The sequence below is a fragment of the Apostichopus japonicus genome, chromosome 7 (genome assembly GCF_037975245.1).
Source record: "Apostichopus japonicus isolate 1M-3 chromosome 7, ASM3797524v1, whole genome shotgun sequence".
Classification (NCBI taxonomy): domain Eukaryota; kingdom Metazoa; phylum Echinodermata; class Holothuroidea; order Aspidochirotida; family Stichopodidae; genus Apostichopus; species Apostichopus japonicus.
The window spans coordinates 24,219,624-24,242,155 of NC_092567.1; the positions used below are offsets into that span (position 1 = coordinate 24,219,624).

General features: G+C 38.0%; 1 protein-coding gene across 2 annotated transcripts; it reads right to left on the minus strand.

Annotated features, from left to right (window-relative positions):
- Nucleotides 1–1,796: 1,796 nt before the first annotated feature.
- On the minus strand, nt 1,797–22,532 carry LOC139969824 (putative ammonium transporter 1). Of its 2 annotated transcripts, XM_071975119.1 has the most exons (12): nt 22,320–22,431; nt 20,604–20,685; nt 15,495–15,584; nt 12,181–12,411; nt 11,719–11,828; nt 10,765–10,899; nt 9,308–9,538; nt 8,312–8,450; nt 6,998–7,095; nt 5,643–5,769; nt 4,682–4,765; nt 1,797–4,455 (listed from the first exon to the last, which is right to left on the minus strand). In XM_071975119.1, the coding sequence occupies exons 2-12, from the start codon at nt 20,665–20,667 to the stop codon at nt 4,352–4,354; spliced, it is 1,413 nt and encodes a 470-aa protein (XP_071831220.1). In that variant the 5' UTR covers nt 20,668–20,685; nt 22,320–22,431; the 3' UTR covers nt 1,797–4,351. The 2 variants fall into 2 exon arrangements, with proteins under 2 accessions (XP_071831220.1, XP_071831219.1); XM_071975118.1 differs by lacking the exon at nt 20,604–20,685 and having other exon boundaries at nt 1,798–4,455; nt 22,320–22,532.

The following is a 22,532-nucleotide window of genomic DNA, read 5'->3' on the forward strand; positions in this document are numbered from 1 at the left end:
ACGATCAGCGACAATATGGTAATACTCTTTTGGTTTACCGACTATGGAGTCACTCTTACCGACTATGGAGTCACTCTGACCGACTAAGGAGTCACTCTTAACGACCATGGAGACACTCTCAATGACTATGGAGTCACTCTTACCGACTATGGAGTCACTTCTTACCGACTATGGAGTCACTCTTACCGACTATGGAGTCACTCTCACTGACTATGGAGTCACTCTTAACGACCATGGAGACACTCTCAATGACTATCGAGTCACTCTTACCGACTATGGAGTCACTCTCACTGACCATGGAGACACTCTCAATGACTATGGAGTCATTCTTACCAACTAAGGAGTCACTCTGACCGACTATCGGGTCATTCTAACCGACTATGGAGTCACTCTTACCGACTATAGAGACACTCTTACCGACTATCGAGTCACTCTTAACGACCATGGAGACACTCTCAATGACTATGGAGTCATTCTTACCGACTATCGAGTCACTCTTACCGACTATGGAGTCACTCTGACCGACTAAGGAGTCACACTTACCGACTATGGAGTCACTTCGTATCGACTAAGCAGTCACTCTTACCGACTAAGGAATCATTCTTACCGACCACCGAGTCACTCTTACCGACTATAGAGATACTTTTACCGACCTTACAAAATTGCGAAGGAGACCGCGGATTGCAAAGTCGGTGATGACTATAATCCGGATAAAAAGAATTGGTAATTACTATATTACGGTTAGATTCGTTCAACACGGCAGCATACAGAAACGTTGTAATCAAAGACGATGCCAAAAGAAAACAAGAGAAGAACAGGAAAGAAAAGAGAAAGCCAATAGGTCACACATCTGGAGTCCATGCATGCTAAGTTCTTCAATACCGCCCTCATTACTTTCGGGGAAACATTTAATGGGCATACTCCTATTAGAGTCTATATCAATCTGCTCGATTGTTCTCCTGTTTCAGGAAAAGTGCCAAAAAGCAGCAGGAGAACATCTTTTGTGACCTGTTATCAATCATAATCTAGTGTTTTGTGGCTTGCATGTTGAAGAGCATGAATGGAAGTACATGTGGTGAGAAAATTGGGTCAATTGAGGCAATTTTAGGCCCCTTTAGGCCTCCCAGGAGCAGCGTAGGAAATTTGTTTACCACTGAGTGAAGAGGTTTGTTTACAAGTGACGAAAACTTCCGGCTCGGATAGCAAAAAATTTTCACGGTCATGGTACGGAAAATTGATGGTGCCATGAAAGGCCAACTTGTCAGCTATCCGGTGATGGGTAACGTTAAGCTAGTGAAAACTTCTATCTAGACTTAGAGACCACATTACTTTTTTGATTTAGTGTGTAAGTCAATGGGGCTTTTAATGGGCGTATGCTACCTTCAAACTGTAGTTTTATTCTCTTTCTTAGTCAAAGGAGACGATAGGTTAGAAGGGAATAGGGGCTACAAAATCATGGAGCAAATGCCCTTAGCTGTCATTAATTCGGGATCTTATAATGGGACAATATTTATACATGAACTTTGTGGATCCTTTCATGAAATGAATAAACCACTGCCTGCTGCAACCAGGGCGTTTCCATTAGCACAGAGAGACAGAGTAAATGAAGGTATGGCGTGCTTTGCCTTTATTTTTGTTTTCAAAAGTTGCTCAAGAGAACGACCAATTTTGTTATAGCAACCCATTACCCCTCCCCCCCCCCTCAACTCTTCGACACACATACCACCATGCACCATACCCAGCCCTCTTCTTCGCTATGAAAACTTTGATTTGATCGTTGCATAAGCCAAGGTTAACTCCTTAATTTAGACTGAACTAAAAGAAAGACAAAAACACTCAATTATGTTCGTAAGCGTGTATAAAATACCCTCTACATCGTAGTCAAAATAAATACAACACCATAACTATTTGAAAATGTAAATTGCAATAGCCCCATCGATTTTTACATTGACGTTATATTGCCAAAGAAACGAAACGTACATATTAGGTTTCAGAAATCACTGCCTTTACAATTCGCAACTAAAGCATTGTGGGCAAGTGGTTAAGGCAAATTGACTTCCGACCGAAGGATTTATAGCATGTTCGAGGCTTCACCATGTTCTTTACGTTGTATATAGTCGTGTAGAAAGGCATTGGCCTTAACAGAAGACTGTAGAACATTGAATTTTTTTTAACTTTATATATACTCGCTTGCTTTCACAAATACAGTAATAATGAGTTTTATAAGACTTCAACGCACATACTTTGATAACTATTCTCAATGATACTGTAGTATAAAAACACATATAAATCTCATCATCAGTATAGCCCCTACATAAGCAAAATGTTGTTAGAAAAGGTTGCAAAAATGTACTACCCTGAAAAGTCTGTCCCTACAGATTATTCCCAAGCCAAAGTGTAAAATTAATTCATGAAATTTCTCCAAGAAGATAACATACTTCGTAGATAATTGTAAACTGCTTACATTAGTGACCATTATTTCAGCCTTTCCTAGCATATTTTGTGCCGATACCATCATAGCCATATTGATCATATAGGAAAAAGCATCATTAACAAATGTCTGTCAAATTGGTACCTAAAGGTATTTCATTATTAAAAAAAAAATACATATTTACAGTTTATCGGCAGCTTAATGACATGTTTTGGTTATGTCTCCTCAAAGGCAAAAAAACCCACAATAAAACAAACAAACAAACATAAAAAATGTATAAAAACAAACAAAAAACAACAACAACAGCAACCTACACCTTTCTTCGTTCAAGCTTATTTATATACAATTTAACCGCGATATATCGACCGCATTGCCCTGTCTGTTCTGTCGCTCATGAGTAATGAAGAAAGATAAATACAATTCAGGGAAAGACAACGGTGTCAAGTATAAAAGTGAAAAATTAGGGTTTCGTCACTCTTGCGGCGATCATCTGTGATTTTTTAGTTATATGATATTTCTAAAATTATTCATTGAAAAAAGATTCATTTTCTTTTTGTCAGTTTTGATGCAGATGGGAAGAATAGTCCAGAGTTTGTTTTTTTGCAAATTAATGAGAGATAACAAAAACATACAAGGTGAGATAAAATGACTATTGAAACTTACTTCAAGCCTCCAAATTTTTAGCAGCATGAGTATATGGTCGTAACGGCACCGATTTACTCTGGGTCCATATATACAAACTAGGTGGACCACGTTGCCCATAGGGACACTGTACACTGCATATACAAACTTGCCAAACTTGCCAAAACTTGCCAATGTTGAAATAAGACTGGAAAACACTCCATTCCAAATTTCTTATACTGTTTAAAACGTGTATTGTTTCGACTCACTCGTAGCCGCAGGTTGACATATTCACACAGGGACACTGTGCATTGCATACAAAACTTGTCAAATATAATGATGTTGAAATAAGACTTGAAAACACTCCATTCCAAATTCCTTACACTCTTTAAAACGTGTATTGTTTCAACCCACTCGTAGCCGCGTGGTTGACATATTCACAGATTAGTAGCAGTAAATGATTTGAAATATCGGGGAGTGTCCTTTCAATTTTACTAACTGATTACTGGCTCTTAGAATCCGATAATTATCTGCAGTTATAGTTAATGATTATTCTATGGAATACTCCAACTCTCCATTATTAGTCCCAATACTAGATAGGTTTTTTTTATCTGGATGCAAAATGCAGCGATACTTTTTTAGAAAAAGTCGCCCAGGACAGAACCTGCAGGCACGAAAACCAAACTACCAAACGACTGATCCGCTCTCAACCCTAGTCCCCTTACATATCGGGACTGTGACTGTGTGATCATGGTCGGATGTGCATCACCATTCCCCTCGAAAGGGAACAGATACTACACATGATCTTAGCCAAAAGGCCGAGAAGCAGCGATTGGAGCCTTACAATTAATAATAATAATAATAATTTGGGTTATCTGGACACAGTGAATATGTTACGTCACAACCGTGTTCGTACTATTGAAAAATTTGTGGGCTTGCCGTATCTCTCAAATGTCATTTTCCTCTCAACTTGTAAATTATATATATATGTATATTTACTTTGGTGACGTATTGTTTTGTAGTTTTCGGGTTATCTATCATAACTTTGAAAAACCTCTGGACTATTATTTTAGTTATTTACAGTTTATATTAACTTTCTCTATTAAACTATTCATTTTCAAATTCAATTTCTAATGTGCTTCTTAATTTTTTTCAATTTTGTTACTATCTTCAAACTTATTTTCGTAGTTGCTACCATGGTACAGTTTATATAGTAAACGCAGTGACGTCATGAATAACCCGTCAAGCTAGTAAATTAACTCGAACAGTCTATAATTATTCGATGCAGGATTATGTACGTTATGTTGCCGTGGCAGCCTCCTCATCTTTCGCCGTGTCTCCATCGAAGGCAGGATTTTCTCTCGCCTCAAGATGGGCTAGCTGTGGGTGTCCGTTGCTAAACCCTGCAAAAAATAATTTAAAAAAAAGGTTAACGTGTTACATCACACCAGTAACCGATACGGGGTAAGGAAGGGGTAGCCCCAGTCACTCATCTCTGTCTTCAAAAATATGCTTGTGTACTATTCGGGGGATGCTAACGGTATATTATAATCGATTGATTAATCCATCCAATACATTCTGTCATTCCAACTTGTATACACTACCAATAAATACTGCATGCTTCCTTACCATTGTTCTTAACAACATGTGAATCGTTCCCGACGTATGCCATTAACGGATAGGCTGCCTCTCCGTGTTCTGTTATATCCAACCCTTCAAATAGAAAAGTAAAATAACGTAAACTAAATTGTATGGTAACAATGGTTATAAAGACATTGCTGTTACAAGACGACTTTATTAATCCATTTTAATTCATTAATCCATGATCAATCCATGATCAATCCAGGATCAATCCATGATCAATCCATCAGTCCATCAATCCATCAATCCATCAATTTATGAATTCATCCATCCATCCATCAATACATCAATCCATCAATCCATCGATCCATCAATCAATCAATCATTCAATCAATTCATCAATCCATCAATTCATTGTTCTTTTTCTTTAAGAAGTTATTCACTGTGTCCAGAATGTCTCTTAAATAGAAACACCTGATGACGTCATTAAGAAATCAATTGTTTTGTCATCCATTGTAAATTCTACTAACTCTGTCAAAAATTGTTATTTCAAGTTTCACGTCGTAACAGCTTGTTTACGTTTGGTGGGATTATTTTACTATACCATCCAAGTATTAGGCAACAAGATTGTCATTGATCAGGAACCGACGAACCTATGGTCGACAAATACAGGCTGTATTATTTTATCGAGGCATTGGGAGAAGGAGAGGGGAGGAAGGGGGGGGGCAGGATGGGAAGGAAGGTAGACAGGGTAACAATAACTTTCTAGTCTCTGTATCCTTCTTTTAAAACCCTTTAGACTTGAAATCCAATATAAGATAACAGATTAGTAAAAATTCCAATACAATGTTGGTAGTCTATTTTCCTTCCGTCAATTGCATTACGTCCTAGAGGTGGTATCACATTACCTTGCTATGTCTATAAGAGTATTGTTCTCCATCATCTCCTTTCTAGTGACACACCCCCCCTCCCTCCCTCCCCCAACCCCCTCACGTTATTTCTAGCTCACCTTTCTCCTCCACTTCTTTGCTGACTCGCAACAATCCAAGCAGATGGAGCGTCCCAAATAGGACAAGAGAAATTGATCCTGTCCACACTGCAATCACGCATGCGCCAAGCAAGTTCCAAGCAAATCCCTAAAAGAGGAGGGGACAAAATAATTCATGAAAATAAATTTAATGAAGTTTGCCAGAGTGTAATGTCACAATGTGGAGCCTAAGCTGATTTACGAAGAACAGATATTCACGCTGAAAAAACATGAACATAGCTGGAATTTTGTTTTGAGAAATTTCAGTCTGTCCATGAGAACAGATACAGAATGTATGTGTAAGTAGTGATTACATATTATATCTTTAACATAACAGAGTCTATACGCTGTACTTGTATGTCAAATGAATTTGAAAGATGAGTCTTGGAGTGTGTTTGTAATTATTATCATAAAATATAAATAAACTCGAATTGTAAAATGTGTACTGTGCTGCTATATATCGTCCATGATTTCAAGGATTGAAACTATTATCAGATAATGCTAACGTTGTTGATAACGACATTTGGGACGGTTTCTACAACGATATGAAAATAGAGGGTGTTGATAATGATGAGAGCAGTAATCAGATGATGATTGCGATTGTGATGGCGAGGACGATTTGACAATCACCGTTTCTATCACGACCGCATTATTGATGATGATGACGATAACGATGACTGGGCAACACCGAAAATTGCGATAAAAGAAAGCAATGGAATTTACGATGACGATGACGGCGCAGTGACGGTGAACGACGATGACAATAACGACGGAGATGATGATGATGATGATGATGATGATGATGATGATGATGATGATGATGATGATGATGATGATGATGATGATGATGATGATGATGATGGTGGTGATGATGATGATGATGATGATGGTGGTGGTGGTGGTGATGATGATGATGATGATGATGATGATGATGGTGGTGGTGATGGTGGTGGTGATGATGATGATGATGATGATGATGATGATGATGATGATGATGATGATGATGATGATGATGATGATGATGATGATGATGATGATGATGATGATGATGATGATGATGATGATGATGATGATGATGATGATGATGATGATGATGATGATGATGATGATGATGATGATGATGATGATGATGATGATGATGATGATGATGATGATGATGATGATGATGATGATGATGATGATGATGATGATGATGATGATGATGACGAAGACGAAGACGAAGACGAAGATGATAACGATGACGACGATTACGACGACGACGATGATGGTGATGGTGATGGTGGTTAAATTTTAGGCAACCTAATATTCAAATTTGTTGCAGAGATGTAAGCACTTACTGTGAATGCGATGCGGGTGTTTGGTGTTATAAAAACTCCAATATCTCTACCAAAGAATGGTACAGTCAAAATGCCCAACAGTCCTCCTCCAAAATGAACTGAAAATTAAACAAGTTAATACATAGAAAATAAATGAAAAGGAATAGAACATGGCTTTATGATTATTTCATGATTATGTTAACCGTAGCTCGCGTTACATATCATGTAGACAGCTTAACATTAAACTAAGGTATGAACACACTGCATGCTACCACAATCACTGGTTATTTCATCCTTGAGAAGTCTTCAAGAGTGGATTAAAAATAATGTAAAGGAGGGGCGTGTGATCCCGGGGTGGTCCCGGGGGTGGGGGCATTGAAGCCAAACCCATTAAGGAAGGTCTGCGGTGAAATTTTAGAAGTCAAATTGTGCTTTCTGAGGTATAGATATAGAGTTTAGTTTTAAGTGTTTGCATGTTTAAAAGGATTTTGCTTCTTCTCCCCCCCCCCACTTTTGTTAGGGGGGAGGAATTGTACACCCCAATGGATCCACAGAGATAAATCGTGTCGATATGACAACGTTTACCTTGAAAAAGCAATGCTACAAATTTTACGGTGTCTGTACAAAGATAAAATGAACCATCAGTTATCTTAACTCGGTACAAATCATTTACGGACATAATAACTTTCACTCCAGAAACAGAAAACCGCCACTAATTTATCCTACAAGGTAACAGTACAAACTTCCTCTTTAGAGATATCCCATCTGACTCTACGTGTAGGCCTAGTTCAAGTTAACGCTACAAACCCCCTTACATATGTAATGACACCCTTGTTAAACCCCTTTAACGATATCATCTCAGTTAGAGATGTCCAAAATATACCTTAAAGTCAATGAAGACTCGCCCCAAACCACGTGCCGCGCTCTAAAAAAAAAGTTAACTTTCCGTTGCTTTCAAATGACGTTTTCTTCTTGTCGCTACAAAATGCAGACAGTAATGAAACGTGATACCTTGTTATCGTTTATCTAGACCTGAGATGTCCATCGCTGCTATGCACACTGTGTTGTTGGTATTGACCGTAGCTGTATGTATTGACTGTACACTAGTGTCTAATTACCGACGGTAGCAAGCTGTGTGTGTATTTTCTGGGATTGATGGTGGTGTCTAACACTTCTGTTACACCTCATTCGAAACTATGTCAGATTACCGGCATGAGACGTTTCTTTGTGCGCGAGTCTTCACACCCTTTAATAGCCGCTTTTAATTAGGGTATAAAGGTGTCCTCTTACACCCTCGATAAACACTTTTTTGGGGAGAGATATTAATGGACTTACCAGCTACAGCGTCTAGTGGATCATCTATCTTAAGCTTCAAAACGAGAGCACTGACTCCGATATACACAGCACCAGCTAATACTCCAGTGACAAACGCACCCCATGCGTACACCACGTTGCAACCTGCACAAATGGCTACCTATTAATTAGGGGAAAAACGCAACAAAATGGGGTAAGAAGTTAGATTTGTTGTCTTTTGATTATCTTGCGGTTACTTGAAGGGAAGGGCTAGAGGGGGCCAGATGGGTCGCATTGGCATATGCCTCTTTTCTTAGTTTAAAAGTGCCCTATTTTGTAAATTAAATGTACCAATTGTTTTTCGTTTTTCGAATGAAAAAAATCCTTTTGTTATTTACAAAGTGCCTATTAATATTCATGAGATGGGAGCCAAAAACAATAGGGCACATCTACTCATCATGGGGCATCGACCTAGCAAGTGTGACACTGATTCAACTTGTGTATGTTGAGATGTCGTGTTTACAAACTGAAGATTTCCCGTTAAGCCCCACCGTTTCATGAATATTTATGAGGTCAAATATTGTGTTGGAAGATAATATACTTGTTATGTTGTTATATAACCATACCAAGTATGAAATGAAACGGACATTCATACGGTGGTAGAGATATTGACATCCCACTCATTAATATGCATGTTTGCCCCACCACAAACGATAGAGATCATTTACTGACCCTGACCAACATATATACCAAGTACGAAATTTTTATATCACATATTTCCTTCTTGAGATACCGTGTTTACAAGCTAGGGCGTCAAATACATAAACACATACGCGCACATACGCCAACTTGACTGTATATAGGTTCCGATGGTTGCAAAGCATCGGAACCAAAAATGTGTCCATTTCAGAATATAAAAAAAAAAAATTGTTGAAAGCATTCAGTACTCTTTTGCCCCCAGAATTCTCAAAGGGCCCAACTGTAGGTGGCGTTATGCTTTGTCCGTTGAATGAAAGTCACATGTCCCACACAACTTACCATTCCTGTCAAGCCTCCATTGATAGTCGTAAGAAGGCTCCATTTCTTGGTACCGTAGACAAACTTCCCCACCACCAATGCTATGAGCGCAGCTGCAGCACCACAAATAATGGTGTTAACTATAGCAATGGCCACCACTACACCGTCATTTTCGTTGGAGATTGCAGCCTGTGATCCTCCGTTGAAAGCGAAGAATCCGAAAAAGAGAATGAATCCGCCAAGAGCGACTAACTGCAAGAACAAAACGGAAAACTGGTTTACAGAAAATCAAAATTATCAAGTATTGAAACATGGTGCGAAATGAAGGGGTACGTTCCAGCTGGCTAGTTAACACCTTTGAAATTAGCATTCCGATTCATATGATAAAATCTTAACTCAAATTGCACAGGTATACACACCTGTCTATTTGCAAAACGCGGTATTTCGTACCTCTTTACTATACTGTGGATACTACTGTATATACAGTGGATAACGCCAGCGTGTCTTTCAATCATAAAGTGCCGAGTTCGAGTTACTCCAAGATTAATGTATGTCGTCCACTTACAGAGTTGTTGACAATTGACAATTCATAATCATGGACGTTAAATATGAATCTAAGTGACTGACTTCGATCAGCTTGCGGCTTCGATAAGCCAAGGAGGCTTCTTCGCGAGTTCCTGCTTGCAGGAGGATCTAAAATGCATACATACATATATACACACGTAGGTGCGTGCGTGTGTATATGTGTAGCTATGCGTTGCTATGCTGTCCCTGTTGGTATATTTGCTCCTTTAAAAGATATTCATAAAGACATTTCATAATTCGAACTGCGCATGTGCGAGCCGGTCGTCGGATTCACAAGTACAATGGTGCACATGTCTCATGCTTTCAAGTTCTACTCTCTGAAATTGTTGTTGCATTGAGTCATGTTGTGCGAGTTTAGATCATACATAGTCACATCGTTATAAAATCACACCGTACATCGTCACATCGTTATACCGTTAAAAGTCGCATCGTCATATCGTCAAAATATCTTCCATCTTTCACCCAAAACACTATATCGACCTCAACGAAACACGGAAAACTAATATTATAGCAAGCTGAAGTATGATTGTTTTAGTGTACAGCTTCACACGTATAAGACAGAAAAAAATTGAGCTACTGTAAACCTAAACATTACGTCATTAACTGAAGCCATTGGTTTCTGTGTCGACACTGTTTACTGCCACTTTGCAAGCACAAGGCACTAAAACAACGGGAAAATCCCAACCGAGTAGGCACCTAAAAGTAGCATTATGACGTCATCATACGATGACAACAAGGGCAGCGTACTGACACAAGTTTTATTTCCAAGTATCTTCTCCGAAAGCGTTTTGAAGGTATACTTATCACATTCTTTTTGTTTTTTGTTATATTTATATAATTATAAGGACAGTGATTGGATTAAATCATCCTTTTAGGAACAGTCATTCTCTTACCGGCACTGTATGACCTTGAAAATTATGATTGTGTTCTTCTTTGTCGAATCGTCCTAATCTTGGTCCCAAAATCGCAGCTCCTACGAGTGCAGCAATACCTCCAACCATGTGAACAACGCTTGAACCTGCAAAATCCTATGGATGAAGCAAAAATATAGAAAATCGAAAAAGAAGTATAGAAATAAATTAAAAAACAAAACAAAGACACACACAAAAAAAGACTAAAGTTCATAAATAATTGATGAAATCTTTTTCGTTTCATTTGATACTGCATGACTGGTATCTATACAACCTTGCGCAAGATTTTGGTTTGATCAAATATAGATATGGCATGTAGTAGATTTGAACTGCGAGTACAACGGCGTAAGTACGGGTACAGCAGCAGCATGAGTACCAGTATTCAAGTAGAGTACTCCCTTGGTATGAGTATTTGTACAAGGCATTGTAACAACGAGTACGTAATTAGTTTGCATACATCTATATGAGATTGTCATGAAGTACCGAGTACAAATGCAAAATAGCGAGTACACTTAAATTTGTAACCATGGTGTACGGCTTCCATGTACTGTTTAGAGTCTATATCAAGTTTACAAATATTCGAACCCAACGTTTTAGTCAGATCACGTACACTCCTAATTCCCGTTCGTCTCTCTCTCTCTCGACCCCCCCCCACCCTTACCCACCCCTCTCTATCTTTGTTACACTCCTCCTCAGTTTATCTCCAGCAGCCCGTTAGTCTCCTCCTTCCATCTTTCATCTCACTTGTCTGTGATATCTATTTGTTAAATGTGGGGGCGCTCGTAAAATTTTAGAAATAGAGGGCTTTGATTTCCTTTTACAGTTTTCGTTTCAGCTGCCTATAAAGAATAACCTGGTAAGATCGAAACGAAATGTCCTTTAACTTTTATAGCATCTGGTGGTTGTTTTTGCTTTTCTTGCTTCTATTTGACATACCTGATAAGCCACGTTAGTTGTGCCGTTGTTTTCCCCTCCGATATTAATACCGACGAACAGCCAACCTTCATCGGCCCAAGCCCAATGAGACACTACAGGGTACATGAACCCTGTAAACAAGAAAGAAGGTATATATTATATATATATATATATATATATATATATATATATATATATATATATATATATATATATATATATATATATATGTGTGTGTGTGTGTGTGTGTGTGTACAGGAGAATATCGCAATGGGAAAAGGTACAGCTTGAAGTTACAACCTCTTCCAAAAACTGCAAAAACGTAAAGCAAAGACAAGTTCTGAAAGCAGCAACACCACTATCCGTCATCCCCTCCCCCGCCACGCCCCATCCCACCCCCTTCTTCCCTCGGCCTCTGCCTTTTACACTTCTCCACAGTTAAGTCCTCGGAATGCTATACAAGGAATGGATAGGTGTATATACCTGTGATGACCACGGAATATATCATGTAGGCTTTGAAGTCAGTTCTCTCTGCCATTGCTCCAGACACAATGGTGGCAGCGGTGGCAGCAAACACAAAATGGAAGAAAAAATGCGAAAGTAGATCGTCGGGCATTCTACTGAAGAAGAAGTAACTGTGACCAATAAATCCATTTTGAGGATCGCCGAAAGCAAACGCGTAGCCGACAGCCCAGTAAGCTATGGCTCCAAGAACTATATGTGTTTTGAAAATATGAAAGAAATAAGGAAATAAGTGAATCAAGAAATCAAGAAGTAAAAGAAATCATGAAATAAGAAAAGAATAAACATCAATATTTCAAGAAATCAATATTTTAATTATACTTTAATGCGGATTATTAAAACAAAAACACTTTAGAAGCGATGCTGTCAAGTGGGTTAGGTTCATATAATGGCCAGATATTTGGGTAGTAAGACACTAAGGTGAATAAACTTGTATTTTTTTGTGCAAACAATAAACAAAAAACGACGACTAAATGTTCTTGTTTGTCAAACGTTTCGCGGCCTAACTAACATTAAAGTAACGTATATTAATACAATGTCTATATTGGGTATTCTTCTAACGTAGCAACAAACTCAAATATCGGAGGTATTTTAGTATAATTTTGTGAAACGAAATAGACGAAATAATGTTACTCTTATATATCGTCAATCTTTTCGTTTGCCTAAGTAACATTGATTTAAGGCAGGGTTTCCCTAACCTTTTTCTCCCACTGACCCCCTGTGGATGTCAGAGTAGTCCACGAACCCTCATCTTTCGAGACACGATCTGAGTCATTATTATAGTATAATACGTATAACAGTGCTTCGTAAAAGATCAAGTTCATAGTGTAATATTGTAGAGTTTGTCGATAGGTACGACTTTTGTACATTACTAAATTATATAATATATCGGATTTTAGTTCAACAAAGAGTACTCTAGTTTTGACTTTCAGAAACGTCTCACGAAGCCCCTGGGATGGACTCACGCACCCCTGGGGGTTCATGCACCCCAGTTAGGGAATCCCTGATTTAAGGTATAAATATTCCCCTACAAAATATTATTTCTATGTAAACTTTCTGTGATATGAAAAATCATTTTTCGGTGGATACCCTCATCGTTTTTATGCACACAACCACTTGAAAAGGCAAATTTGTTTCACGACCTTAGAACTTCAAGGCTTTAACTTTTGGGGATATATCTTTTGTTAACCGGCACGATCCTTCAGGATATAGTACCGGAACAATGCGTTGACATTGGTGTTACTTTACAGGCACACCCCTTAAGTTTATTACATCTTATTTTTCTTGTTTGTCAGAATACGGTATATCGATAGCATGATTTTATCAGTCAGACCCTGCTTTCATGAAGCAATATCAGAGTTTTCTTATTCCTAGCAATTTAGTGTGTTTTATGTGTGTGTTCGTGTGTGTGTGTTGCCATAGCTATCAACTCGAGGACTTGTGTTCTGGTACACACCTTCGCTTTGAGGACATTTGGTGTGAGACCGTCAATTTGAGGACGTCCCCAAATTGTAAAACTGGGGAAAGGATTCAAAGTGACCTCAGAAAGCTCTGCATCAGTATGGAAAATGTCCTCCAAAATTGTCACCATCAGACACACATTTGGCTGCACTGTGTAGAAAACCCTGTTACGAAGAGCGCCCTCCTACGTCCTCGAAATTGACGTCCTCGAATTGAGGTCCTCAGTTTGCTTATGTCGTTAACGTGTGTATGCATTGTCTTTTAATTTGCTGTTGTATTTATCCTTAGTAATATTATCAAAAGAGCAGTACTTTCAAACGAGTAGCCTACATGTATTTTCACATTTCTCATGCATCTTTATTATTTCAAGAACAATTGCATTGACTTCTTTTTCATATTCTGTATTGGTTAAAAAGTGAGTGCTTACTGCAAAACAAATTCAAAACCAGTTACCATGTTTTAATCCCTACGACAATTATATTTGGTATTCGTGGATAATAGTTAGTCTGAATTTTCTCATAGACTCTAGCATTGATTCACGAATATATTTCGTCGAGTCTTTCACGATATGGCATTTGTTTCCAGAGCTGCAGTTTAAAGTCAATGGCTTCTGTTTGAGATGACACAAAAACTTCCTTTTATGGTAACGATTTCTCAGATATGAGTGAATATTCTTAGATTGTTTGTGATAATTAGTCTCTGTAAGACATACCATTATTATATTTTTGCAATGCAGTATTAGCTGCAGATAAGTACTAGACAATAAGTTAAAGGTATAGTATTATTAATTAATATTCAATAACGGGAACTTTTCCTTTTTATACTTTTCTTCCCATTGAAATCATATGTGCCATTTGATAAGCTGGAGGGTCACTTGAATCTTAAACAACTAGGCCTAAGGAAAGCATGACAAACACTTTTTGGAATGAATATGTTTCTTTCTTTCCTTTCAAAAAACCACAACTGCTCAAAAGAACCAAAATTTCTTCCAATTATTTGTACAGATGATTGAATTTGAAAACAAATAAAATCAACCGCAATTTACAGAATTAATCACACTCCCATTACAAAGATTTTCATGCTGAAAGTAGTCAATGATGCGTTTCCAAATTTCCTGTGATTTGATTGGTTAATAGTCCCTAACCAATGTCTGTAAACATTCTTGCATCTATTATGCTCAATGAAAACAAAGTATCTTGTTTAAAGGCATTGATGACGCGAGTCTTCACACCCTTTAAATGAAACTGCTTGTAACGTTACTGTCCCCGGTGTAGAAATAGCGAAGTTTGTACTATGGGCTACCATACTATGTGCGCACTCAAATATCATAAACGTAAGGTGATGTTGCGACATATATGACATGAAGCACTCAGTCAGTCCCCAACGAGCGAGGTAACCCTGCTGAGAGAGGGCGTCCTCCATTGCTGTAATTCCCTTGTATATTACTGTGTGTGTGTGTAGGTGCGTGAGCGTGTGTGTGTGTGACGCTTTGGATTACAAACACTGTAACTCGAAAAGTATACATGGTGATTTATAACTTAACACACGAATGCATCTGAGTGAGTAGAAGAACCCTAGTGTTGCCAGCGCCGGTAAAAGGTCATTAGCCTGCGATCATTGTAAACACAATCAATTTCAAAAGCAAAGCTTGTATGAACTGCACACTTAGTACATGGATCCAACGTAGTGACTACAAAACACACACTCTCTCTATCTCTTTGTAATTAAGGTTAACGGTCATTGTGGTTACCATATGTATACTGAGATTGCTTGAAAAATGCAAGAAAGAAAAGAAAATAGGGGAAAATACTTACAGACGTCCAAAAGATTTTTTATCAAAATATTGGTTGTATTCTTAGCTTGTACCGATCCTGCCTCTAAAAACGCAAATCCGCATTGCATCACTGCAAAACAAATCATAATGAAATGGTTAGGTTTTTAATAGAAATCTGCCTTAAAATACCAGGTACAAATAAATTTCAATAGCATTGAAAAGTCGAAGGAAACCAAACACAATTCGTTACCTTAAAGGCATTGAAGACTCGCCCCGAACAAGAGCCGTCCTCCGAAAAAAAAGTTAACTTTCCTTGCTTGCAAGTGAAGTTTTCTTCTTGTCGCTTCAAAATGCAGACAGTTATGAAACGTGATACCTTGTTATCTTTTATCTGGACCTGAGATCAGGGAGTTCAATAACAACTCCCTGCTGTATGTCCATCGCTGCTATGTACACTGTGTTGTGGGTATTGACCGAAGATGCATGTATTGACTGTACACTAGTGTCTAATTACCGACGGTAGCAAGCTGTTTGTGTATTTTCTGGGATCGATGGGGGTGTCTTACACTTCTGTTACACCTCATTCGAAAGTAGGTCAGATTACCGGCATGAGAAGTTTCTGTGTACACGAGTCTTCACTCCCTTTAACATATAACAGAGTTGTTAGTGATGCCACTTATTTTCCCGTTTCCACATATTTACCTCTCAGAGCAGAAACACAGGTTTTCCCGAGTTATGGCCAATTTTGTTTTATGTCGTACCTGTTAGATCTAATGTAGTAAACTTTTAAGATCATATTAAAAAGTGTAGTAATTCTTTTTGAGAAGTTGTAGAAGGTTAGTTTTCATTTACTTCATAAAATGTGTTCATTTCATTCTTCTTATTTTTATTATTTCTTTTGGTGAAAATTCTTGTATGCCATAAGTGTGATCAATCGTGTCATGTTTGGTAGCGCTTGACAAAACAGAATTGCAAGAACAATAAGCCTTTGTGTTCATGGTGCATGTCTTGCAATGCCGTGAGTAATAATTGCATCATGATGTTCACATGCTTCGCACATGCGTCTTGCTTGTGGATGGATATTATAAAACCTAGAAATTACAAAGAGATACAGGCGTCCTTTTAACAAAAGATTACAAAATGGAATCATTGTCTATAAGGGTGGGACTAGTCTTGTTCAAGACCCTGGCATTCTGCTTTTACTTTGCCTGTTACAATTAATATGAGAGCGCCCTCACATCCTCTTTCGAAATCTATCAAAACCGACATTTATATATAGAACGACTGTCTTCACCAAGACTAGGCCGGGACGGGCATTCGAAGCAATAACGAAGTACATACATATACATGATGATAAGGGTACATTACAAGTTTCAAATCGCGTCACTGACGAAAAAGGAAAATTTCTAGTTTTGACATGTTATAATATAGTTCAAGAAAAATAGACAATACTGCATGTTAGTATAAAATGGTTCTATAGCTGTGCAGGTTTTCAAGATATTAAACTTTGAAATATGCTTTATCTCTGGAATAACACCTTTAAGCTTAAGCCATGGTTGAGTGTTCCTACCTCAGTGCTGCCCAGTGGCGTAGCCAGAGGGGGGCCAGGGGGCAATGCCCCCAAATTTGCTTTGTGCTACAGTTTTGCCCCTCCCCCCCCCCCCCCCAATGAAATCCAGTGATGTATTCAAAATACTTCTTTTTTACATTTTTTCGAGTTCTGTATCACAACTTTTCATACCTCAGGGCTCATGTTCATACTTCATGTAAGGTCAGAACTTGGTAATCAGACCGAGATATTACACATTTTGGGCTTCCATCATACCCACATATACGGAGACCGTTGATCAATATCGTCCTACAGAATAAGCGCCAATAATTTGGCCGGTTGTATAACCATTATTAACTATCGCTAGCAACCCATGTGCATTTTCAGCGACCAATGATGCCACTCGTGGAGAATTTTCACTGCACGTATAGGCCCTACATATAGGCCTAGTGAAACTTGTTTGTGTGGAAATCTGGGCATGTAGTGAATAAGAGTAGCTAATTTATTCATCGTATCCTGGACATATTCATGCAGAAACCACGACGACTGTCTCTGCAATAGAGGTTTAAGTGAAAGTGTGTCATGTTCCACTGAACCATTGAATGTGTATTGTGCAGAAGAGGTGCCCATTAATACATATATTTCTTGGTAATTCCTACCATCAACCATCACGGGGTTGCCCCCCTTAAGAAAAATCTTGCCCCCTAACAATAGAATTCTGGCTACGCCACTGGTGCTGCCTATAGAAGTGTATCTGAAAATTCTAAATGTAACATGTTCTTTTAACATCATAAAATGATAGATCTCCATTCAATAACCTACAACACGTTTTGTCATTAACAACATTTTTAACGTATTTATTGACGTTCCATATTTTTAGCCATAAAACTCTATAGACACAAATCACAAAACTAAAAAAAAAAAAAATTGTAATGGTCTTCTTGGAATCGATATAACCGTGTTAGACTAAGTAGACGAGCCACTTTATTTGATAAACCTGAGATATTTCAAGGGATATGTCTCAAGGAATTAACAGTGGTACAGAGAATACAATTTATAGAACGATCCAGTTTTTACTTTGGTAAAAAACTTAAGATTTACTGTAGTAACTGAGTTCTCTGTGTATATCATTTGTTGTTATAGTATATCGGGATTGCTATACCTGCAAAATATCATAACAATACCACTAAGCAAGGGCGGCGGAACCGGGGGGGCACAGGGGGCACGTGCCCCCCCCCCCACTTTTCCTCAGGGTTATAAATGTGCCCTTTTTCTACATAAAAATTGAGGTGTCTCAAGTTAGCAAGAGGCCAGGGAACCAGAATGAACACTCGGGAAGGGCCGTTTCCGGCCATCTGAGGGGTTTGTAAAACCAAAATTTTTCTTGTACGCTCCGCGCCAACCGATGGTGGCGCTCCGCTCAGATAGTCGTGCATACAACTTTGCAAATCCTGGCTACGCCCCTGACTTTCAATGAATTTATGTGGGTAAAACTCAAAGCTATTTCGAATGGAAACAATTTGTTAAGATATTAACAAGAAATAAACTCTAATTCGGAAGATTCCTACATTAGCAACTAGCATGATTTCACCTCGTTTGTCTCAATAGAAGACTTGTTCCTTGTTTCCCAATTTGCACATTGGATATTGCAGTGCTAGTATGCATATTTTCCTTGAGGGGGGGGGGGGTGTTGATGGAGTGATGTGTATACGCAAATAAGATAATACAGTAAGAGTTATAAAGGGTACTAAATATCAGGCTACATCAGTCCAATCGAATTTCTGCAAAGTGCCCTTTGATGTCGGTGCCCCCCCCCCCCCAGATTAAAAGTGCTTCCGCCGACCTTGCCACTAAGCCAATTATAATGCAAAGAAGCATGTACACATATGCTGTTGTTATTCAGCAAACATTTGGCATCATATACATAAAATAGTGTTTGCAAAAGACAAATAGAAAAGGAAAAGTGAAAGTATGGGGGAGATACCGCCACGTGACGTAACTGATATTATGTTGTGTTGGTACAGTTCATTTAACTAGTGTATTTTGTTAGTTCATTTTACTATACAAAATATGTATTCAAAAGACATTTGTTGAAATGTAAATGCAAATATGCTACAAACGTCGGAAATATTTGAAACAACATAATACTGTTTAATTGGTTTTATTTTTTTAACTCGCTTACATTCAACTTGAAAATATGAAAAGTCAGAGAAACAGTGAAAGGCAAAAATGAACGGCAGATGCACATTACCTTTGGACAAAATTCCCCCGCGCCCCCCCCCCCACCCATGCATCCCCTCCTCCGTTCACACGACATTTAGACGCCGATATCTCCCAAAGAGGAGCAAGAATTCCCTTCAATTTGCTGCAAAATTGTTTTTGAAGACGGTTGTTTTCTCTCCAACGTATTTCCCAAACGGTGCCACGACGGTTGGGAACGGGAGAGAGGGAGGGAAGTGGAGGGATCTGCATTAGATTATTAGATGTTTCAGGGATCAAATGATCAGTTAAATCAGCTAAAGTAACATTTTAACGGATAACTGATCTTTCAATTGCATATTTGAGGGCAATATAAATGAGTATTTAGTAAATAAATGATATTTTTTGCATATTTTAAGCCAATACGAGTATATCATCAAAACATTGATTCCTAAATTTCCACTGCAAAATTTAGGCGTAAACTTTCGTAATACTGTAATACGGAATATCGGTTGCTTCTGCAACTAATTGCAGCCAAAAGTATATTAACGTGACAGAACGATGCACATGAGAAAATAAATCTGTGATCGTTTTAAATTAATTTGCTAACTAATCTTCCATCGCAATGAGAAGATAATAGGGAGCCAACCCCTCCCCCCACCCTCACACCCACCCCTTTGTCGGTTTCATGAATAACCTCAAAAGTTGCCTTTTTCATAAATTAGAATTTTTTTCATTCTTGTACTAAAGATATATTATTGCCAAATTTGGTAAACACAAAATGTTCTTTTGCTTCAAACTTATCAAAATTGTAATTTCAAGGTGCGCTGTAGTTGAAAGTTAAGAAATCAGATTCATTAAAAAAATGCCGTTTTGTTGAAAAACGTTCAAAATGCTGGACTCTGCGGTAAGCAAAGCGCAGAGGATAAATTTTTGCGGAACGTTTTGGGGCAAATTTTGTCCCCCCCCCCCCTCCCTCAAATTGAAGTAACATGTCCCACTGCCACATGAAGCTTCACACACATCACCCCCTTTCCCAACCAACTTTAACCTTCTTTCGACGACCCTAGAATATGCAATCAGTCTTCGGAATTAATGAAAAAGCGGCCAGAAAAATGGTAAATTTGAACTGAAAGTTCTTTAATATATTACAACATTTATTAATTTTTCAACTTATATTAACTAGAATAGTTATCATAAGATATGTAAAAGTTAAATGTCCAAAAAGGGGAAAATTGAAACAAACATACACGGACACACCCACACATATCCACACACACTCGCACACACACAACAAGTCTCGATAAAAACATAAAAATGATTTGATTTTGCAAAAAAATATTTCCTATTTACTACCAATTAGAGAAAAACAAATGGAATATGTGATAATAATGAACTTACAAAATATCAGCATTGCATTCACTAACAAGAAAAAGTGGTCGAGGCTCTCTCCGAGGGCTGCCATATTGGATATATCTTTCACCTTCAAATATTAAACGCAAAGCGAGTTAGTGAGCTATGGCGAGAACAGTACCCGGAATATATATGATATATATATATCTAAATTGTTGCGCAACAACGTGATGATAGAAACATATCGTGTAGAACTCCCTCTATTGGTGCCATGATTTTTTTTTTTTTTTTTTTGGTGGGGGGGGGGGGGTCGTGGAATCATTTACTGCGTATTTTCGAGTTTGCTCTAATTTATTAAAAATTTGTTAGAAACGGACTGATCCCTCACACTTGTTATTTAGATTTCCAAATCAGATTTTTTTTTTTTTTAAATTGGTAGGCCTAAATGTCAGGAATCAAATTCGGAAAGTCTGACAAACCTCTTGTGGCTGGCGCAAGGTTAACTTGTTTCTATATAGTCGCCAAAGTGGGTTGTATTCGAATGAATCGAAAGTATTGCTACATTTTCTCAGAATTAAATGGGCGCTTGTTGGTCAAGTTGTGCCAGGATAAACTTGGTCTGTTGAACCGTATGGAACGCGAATAGGGAAAACTTATTTCGTTGCTAAGTTTAACGTAAGTTTAGACAACGACGTAAGTTTAGACAACGGAATTTTAAACATCAACGTGAGTTTGAGCAACAGCATGGTAAAACAGCAGCACCAACTTTAGTTTAGACAACAACAAACTTAGTTTAGACAACGAAATACGATTCGACCTTTTCGCGTTCCGTAGAACCGGTAGTTGAATTTGTCGTCTGTAACTTTACATATTTCCACTCTGTGACATTCCATGAACTGGGGTCTATTGTTGACATATAGTTGGTTTTTCTTTGTTGTCTGCATTAGTATATTTAACTTTTGTGTGGTATAAAACCGGATGTCTGACGAGATTGTCGAAGATGAAATAACAAATTTGTTTAACCTTTATGTTTAACCTTGAAGTTTGGTAATCGTTAGGGTTTGTCTATGTGTTTTTCCTTTTTTGGACAATTGTTATATACCCATGCAGTCTGATAAAATAAGGATTTGCGTGGAGAAAGCATTTCATATAACAGGGGTGTTCCTGTGTATGGAAGAAAGAGTGAGAGAGTGGGGTGGGGGGGGGGGGGGTTGTGTGTGCGTGTATATATATATATATATATATATATATATATATATATATATACATATATATATATATATATATATATATATATATATATATATATACATATACATATATTCATTAAATAATCATTAAAATCATGTAAAAGCTGTTTTCACTTAAAGACTGTAATCGACAACTATAATCAAATGTATCCAGCCCGGATCCGGGGGGGGGGGAGGGGTTGGTGTACAAACCTTATTACAACATCACACAACAATACCTAAGTACTTACACAACATTGCCTTTAAATAGACATATTTACTCGTTTAAGAATGCCTAAGAATACACCATTTGACGTCTAAATATTTTCTCCTGACCCCTACATGTAGGTAGCCTGATACCACTTTAGGGCCATCCACGCCCCCACCCTCCCCCATAACTCTCATTTAGGCAAAATCCTCCACCGTTGTGTATTGTAAAATCAAAATGGCCGGTGGCTTATATACTATAGTCACGTATGGCGGCAACTCACCATACCACTTGCACTTCTATATAAAGAAGTGCGGGTATACTTACAGAATATGATCATAGCATTGACCAGGAGAAAGAAGCTATCAACACTTTCAGCAAAACCAGTAGAGACATCATCATCCTCCATCTTCTTCTGGTTTCCAGTTGAGAGAAAGAGTGAGTTTCAAAAAGTATTAAAAATTTTACTCCAAATATTTTACAGACGCATATGAAACCTGTGAAATATATACCTGGTTCATTGTGCATTGGCAAATAATG

Bases quoted from the DNA above. Each gene is read 5' to 3' on its own strand.
- LOC139969824 (XM_071975118.1), bottom strand. From the start codon at position 22,401: ATGGAGGATGATGATGTCTCTACTGGTTTTGCTGAAAGTGTTGATAGC. The intron at 10,900-11,718 runs GTATGTCAAATA...CTTCATCCATAG, and splicing joins CAACTAACGTGGCTTATCAG to GATTTTGCAGGTTCAAGCGT. The intron at 7,096-8,311 runs GTAAGTCCATTA...TTTAATTTTCAG, and splicing joins TCCACTAGACGCTGTAGCTG to TTCATTTTGGAGGAGGACTG.